General features: G+C 44.7%; 1 protein-coding gene across 1 annotated transcript in view; it reads right to left on the bottom strand.

The window, feature by feature from the left end:
- MTMR8 (myotubularin related protein 8) overlaps positions 1–4,593 on the bottom strand; it is a gene marked incomplete at its 5' end in the record, with an annotated part of 18,003 nt that overhangs the window by 12,967 nt on the left and 443 nt on the right. The window contains 2 exons of the mRNA XM_009077348.1: positions 1,228–1,385; positions 3,873–4,035. Coding sequence (XP_009075596.1) covers positions 1,228–1,385; positions 3,873–4,035 — 321 coding nt within the window. The remainder of the gene's footprint in view (positions 1–1,227; positions 1,386–3,872; positions 4,036–4,593) is intronic.

The raw sequence follows: 4,593 nt of genomic DNA on the forward strand, positions 1-4,593 counted from the left end.
GGCTACCACAGCTTCTCTGGGCAACCTGTGCCAGTGCCTCACCATCCTCACAGGGAAGAATTTCTTCCTCTGTCACGAAAAGCGAAATCAAGACACCTCTGTTTAAAAAGTTCCCTCAAATCTTACTCAACTTGAAAGGAGCTTCCAGCTCAGGAAGGAGCCTCAGAGACTGGCTTCATCCTTTCTCCTCAAACAAGTAGAGTCTTTTCAGCATGTATCTTGGATAAGCTACTCTCCAAGCCTGTTTTTACATTAGGCTTGATCATTTTAAAACATAAGCAGGAAACCCTGAAGAAATCCTAAAGCTCTGGCACAGCTAGTTACATACTAGCAAGTGAAGCTTCACACACTGATGAAGTGATGCCCTCATCAGCCAATGGAAACAGCATCTCTCACATCGTATCTCAATTCAGGCATCCAAAAACCACGATCAGGTAAAATTAGCAGTCACTTCTGACTGCACAGGTTTGTATTTCTTCAACTGAAGGCTCTACAGCAAAGAAAGGTGCTGGGAGAAGGGAGTGGAGAGCAGGGGAAGAGATTCACGATTGACTATTTTGGATTCTTCCTCAGAGTTGCTTGCTTTGGCTTTTTTGACAGCCAGGTCTGACTACACAACACCAGAAGAAATAGGAAGAGAAATAACATGGAATTGGATTTTGAACAAGTTTGCTGACAAAAGCTTTCATTTAATGTTGTTTAAATCCAACTTGGCCTTAGAGGGAAAATAACAGAAGCAGCCAGCTCAGACTGAAATGACAGAACCCTTATATAGAAGATCCAAGCAAGAAAGCAAAAAAAAGATGTTTTCTATTGATGTTTTCCCCTTCCTTCCCTAGTCCCTCTCCACTGCCTTGCTCCCCACCAACCCTAATCCCTGCCATTTACTTCTCTCCTCCACATCTGTCACCAGCCGGGTGAGACAGGGTTTGGAAATACCAAAAGCAGCTAAGGTTTTTCTTAACAGATGGTTTGACATTTCTCTAGCAAAACAAGCCTCTGGTCCCTTGCCAGGGGGCTCAAAGCAAACCAAGGTGACTCTGTAGCTCTATTCTGTACCACCATTATCTGCAACTCCACATCAAGAAGATGCTGCTTTGATTAGAACTAAGTGAGCTCATCTTACTCCTCCCCAGAGGCAGCACTGCTGCAGCAGTAGGGCTACTGTGTGTCATTAATAACAACAAGGAGATACTGCATTAAATGGCTACTTTGGGCAAGAATTACCTCATAGTCCTTATTAACATCCGTTATTTCCCAGTAGTCGTTCGGAATTCCCATGCGCTGGTAATCCAGTTTTAAATCAATCAGTTTCCATCCAATTTCCCTGTTCTCTTTGGACATTTTAGGATTGTAAGAGAAAGCATAAAGTTCTTCAGGCTTCACTGGGAAGAAGAAAGAAAGAAGCAAACTAGTCAGAGAGAGCTGCAAAGACCTACAGAGAGGTCAACTCTTCTGGAAATCAGTAATTGAGCACTACAGAGGAGAGTGTTTGAGAAATTTAAAGCTTCTCAACCTTACAGGTTTCGGTTGGGGTAGTCCCAAGTGCTGACAATTCATCCTGAAATCCTCAAGGATTTCCAAACCTCAGTTCCCACATGCAGGGAGACAGGCTAAAACATTTTGTTAGAACTTCTTGTAGGTTCACAGCAGTAATTTTTCCTGAACTCAGTGCAGCAGGGATGTTAGACAAGATTTATATCATAACCATTAATCCAGAAATGAAAACATGCATTAAGATATCTATTTTCTGCAGAGAGTTCACACAAGAGCTCTTGCACACCTGTAAGTTCATCATTCACCAGTGAGTTCTGAGCTGCACAGAAACGTTTGAGACATGTGTGGAATATTACTGTCAGCCCAACAAAGGCTTCAGGCTGGGTCTGACAAATGGGCATTTCTCCCTCCATCCCTACCATCCCAATCTCTTTCATGAAATGCAAATCCAACCCATAACTCAGTCAGCTGATTCCCAGGGCAGTAAGTGCTCCAGAGGCAGAGGGAAACCTGTTGGAGGCTGATAAAGCTGCTGGTTACCAGGCAGGTAACCCACAACTGTCCATCACACATGTACAAATCATGAATAATGATGTGCTCTGCCAAAAAAAACATGCAGGGAGCACACACACAGACATTTTAAAATAAAAGCAGTTAAAATCCTTAAGTACAAGAAAAGAAAGAGCTACAGCATTTACACAAATAACCACAGGACAAAAGGAACTGGAGTGACCCTCTGTAGTTACAGCTCCCACACTTCAAGGCACTACACAAGTCTCTAATTTTCCAAACTCAAAGAACAGTGACAGCTTTTAAATGTAACACCAAAAACCTGCCAGAGATCAGCAACAGAATCAGAACTTCTGAACTAAGAAAGCTCCAAAGTGCCCAACGGAAATGCTGGGAATGGACACAAGCCTTAATAGCAATTAAAAATCCAATCTCTGCAAAAATCATTTTTCCTACAGTATTTCCAGGCCAGTCCTGTGCGAAGGGCAGAAGGAAGCTGCCTGGTGCCATCAATTCCTCTCCCTCAGACTGGTGACACAAGCTGCAATTACAAATTACACCCTTTTAATAACGCGACTCCAAATAAAGGTTCACTGAAGGAGCACCCCAAAAACAGAGGCTGCCACAGGCAGAAGGCAGGTGCAAAACTCAGTGGAATGCTGCCCTGCAAGAAGAACAAGGAGCCCGAGGATTCATCCATGATGGAATAAAAAAGCTGGAGCCAGAAGAGACCACAGGCTTTTGGGGCTTTTTTGCTTACACTTTCTGACTCCAAGCCAGGGCAGCCAGGGTGATACACAAAGTTTCACAACTGCAGAGCAGCCTCAACATGCCACTGGGAAACAAATGAAAGGTGCCAACATTTGTTTGTGGGATTCCAGAATTCTGTGAGTGTCTGAATCAACTGGAAAGGGCAGAACTGCATGGAGTCAACAGCTAAGGCACAGAAATGACTGACAGTGGACAGGAATGGGACATGACACTCAGTGTGAGTGCTAGGAGAAAACACTTTGAGACAGCCTCAGTAGGGCAACTGACCTCTGCACAGGCCACCAGAAGATCCTTTTGGGAGCCACCTTATTCCCACAGAATCCTGGAATGGTTTGCACTGAAAGGCACATCATAGATTGCCTCATTCCACTCTTGCCATGGGCAGGGACACCTTCCACTAGACCAGGTTGCTCCAAGCAATGTCCAACTTCGCATTGAACACTTTCAGGGACGGGGCAGCTACAGCTTCTCTGGGCAACCTGTGCCAGTGCCTCATCACCCTCACAGGGAAGAATTTCTGCCTAATATCCAATCTAAACCTACTATACCTTAAAAAAACCTACTAAAAAGCCTACTAAAACTTCATAAAAACTACTATCAATCTAAACCTTCAGGTTGCCCAGGAAGTTGTCAGGTTGCCCAGAGAGGTTGTGGCTGCCCCAACCCTGGCAGTGTTCAAGGCTAGGTTGGATAAAGCCTTGAGCAGCCTGTTCTGGTGGGAGGTGTCCCTGCCCAGGGCAGGGGGTTGGGACTAGATGATTGCTAAGGTCCATTCCAAGCCCCTAGCATACTATGAAATTACCCTCTGGCACTGAGAAGCCATTCCCCCTTGTCCTGTCATTCCATGCTCTTGTAAATAGTCCCTCCCAATCTTTTTGTATGCTTTCAAGACTGTTTACTTTAGAATGAAATGTCCTGGTCCACAGGGCCAGCTCTCTGCTTCCTGAGCCCACCCCTTGCCTCTGTGGTGGAAGCTGACTCTGATTCTACATCCTCCCCTCCTGCACTGACACCCTGACACCTGGGGCAGGCACAGCTTTCCCAGGGCTCAGCCCAGCCTTCCAGCTTAGAGTTCCAAGAATTCCCAGCAATACCTGGCTGTGAAAGCTTGAGCAAGGAGGTGAACACGTCGTGGCAGTCCCTCTCCTGCCCCAGAACAAAGTGAGCCACGTGGAAGTTCTTGCAGTGGATGAGCAGTGGATACCCAGATGTGGTCAAGGGCAGTTTCTCTACAGTGGCAATGTGGTGATGCAGGATCTGTAAACAAGGAAATAAGCAACATCTGTCACTGTTAAGGCTGTGAGCAGTACAAGCAGATATTAAGTTTTTGTATTATGATCAGCCATTTATGCTTCCTGCAGCATAAAGGAGTTAATTTGCAATATTTATCAATCCTCATAAACACCAGACTGCACCAAGGTAAGTAAAGCGAGACTGAAAATGCAGATAAACTACTTTTAGAGACCAATGTGCAGCTTGATTTACGTGGTGCCCTTTGCATTCCCTCCATCCCCATGTGTAATATATTCTGTCATTCCCATTTTGCTCTAGAATTAATAAAACAGGGTAATCTCAGTGTTAATTCTGTACTTTTAAAAAAGCTGTAGATTCCACTTAGATGGTTTGGTGTATTAAATTTGAGACAGGACATCACACAAAGTTTTATATTCCTTGAACTGACATCATTTCCTTGAGTGAACTCTACCAAGTCATGTCACTCGTGTGCTCATTTCCTGACACATCAGCTGCTTGTTCAGCATTTGGTATCAGAATTTCCAAACCTGTTCATTCTGGCCACAAGAGCATGGAGTGCCA

The sequence above is a fragment of the Acanthisitta chloris genome, unplaced genomic scaffold (genome assembly GCF_000695815.1).
Source record: "Acanthisitta chloris isolate BGI_N310 unplaced genomic scaffold, ASM69581v1 scaffold3806, whole genome shotgun sequence".
NCBI lineage: Eukaryota > Metazoa > Chordata > Aves > Passeriformes > Acanthisittidae > Acanthisitta > Acanthisitta chloris.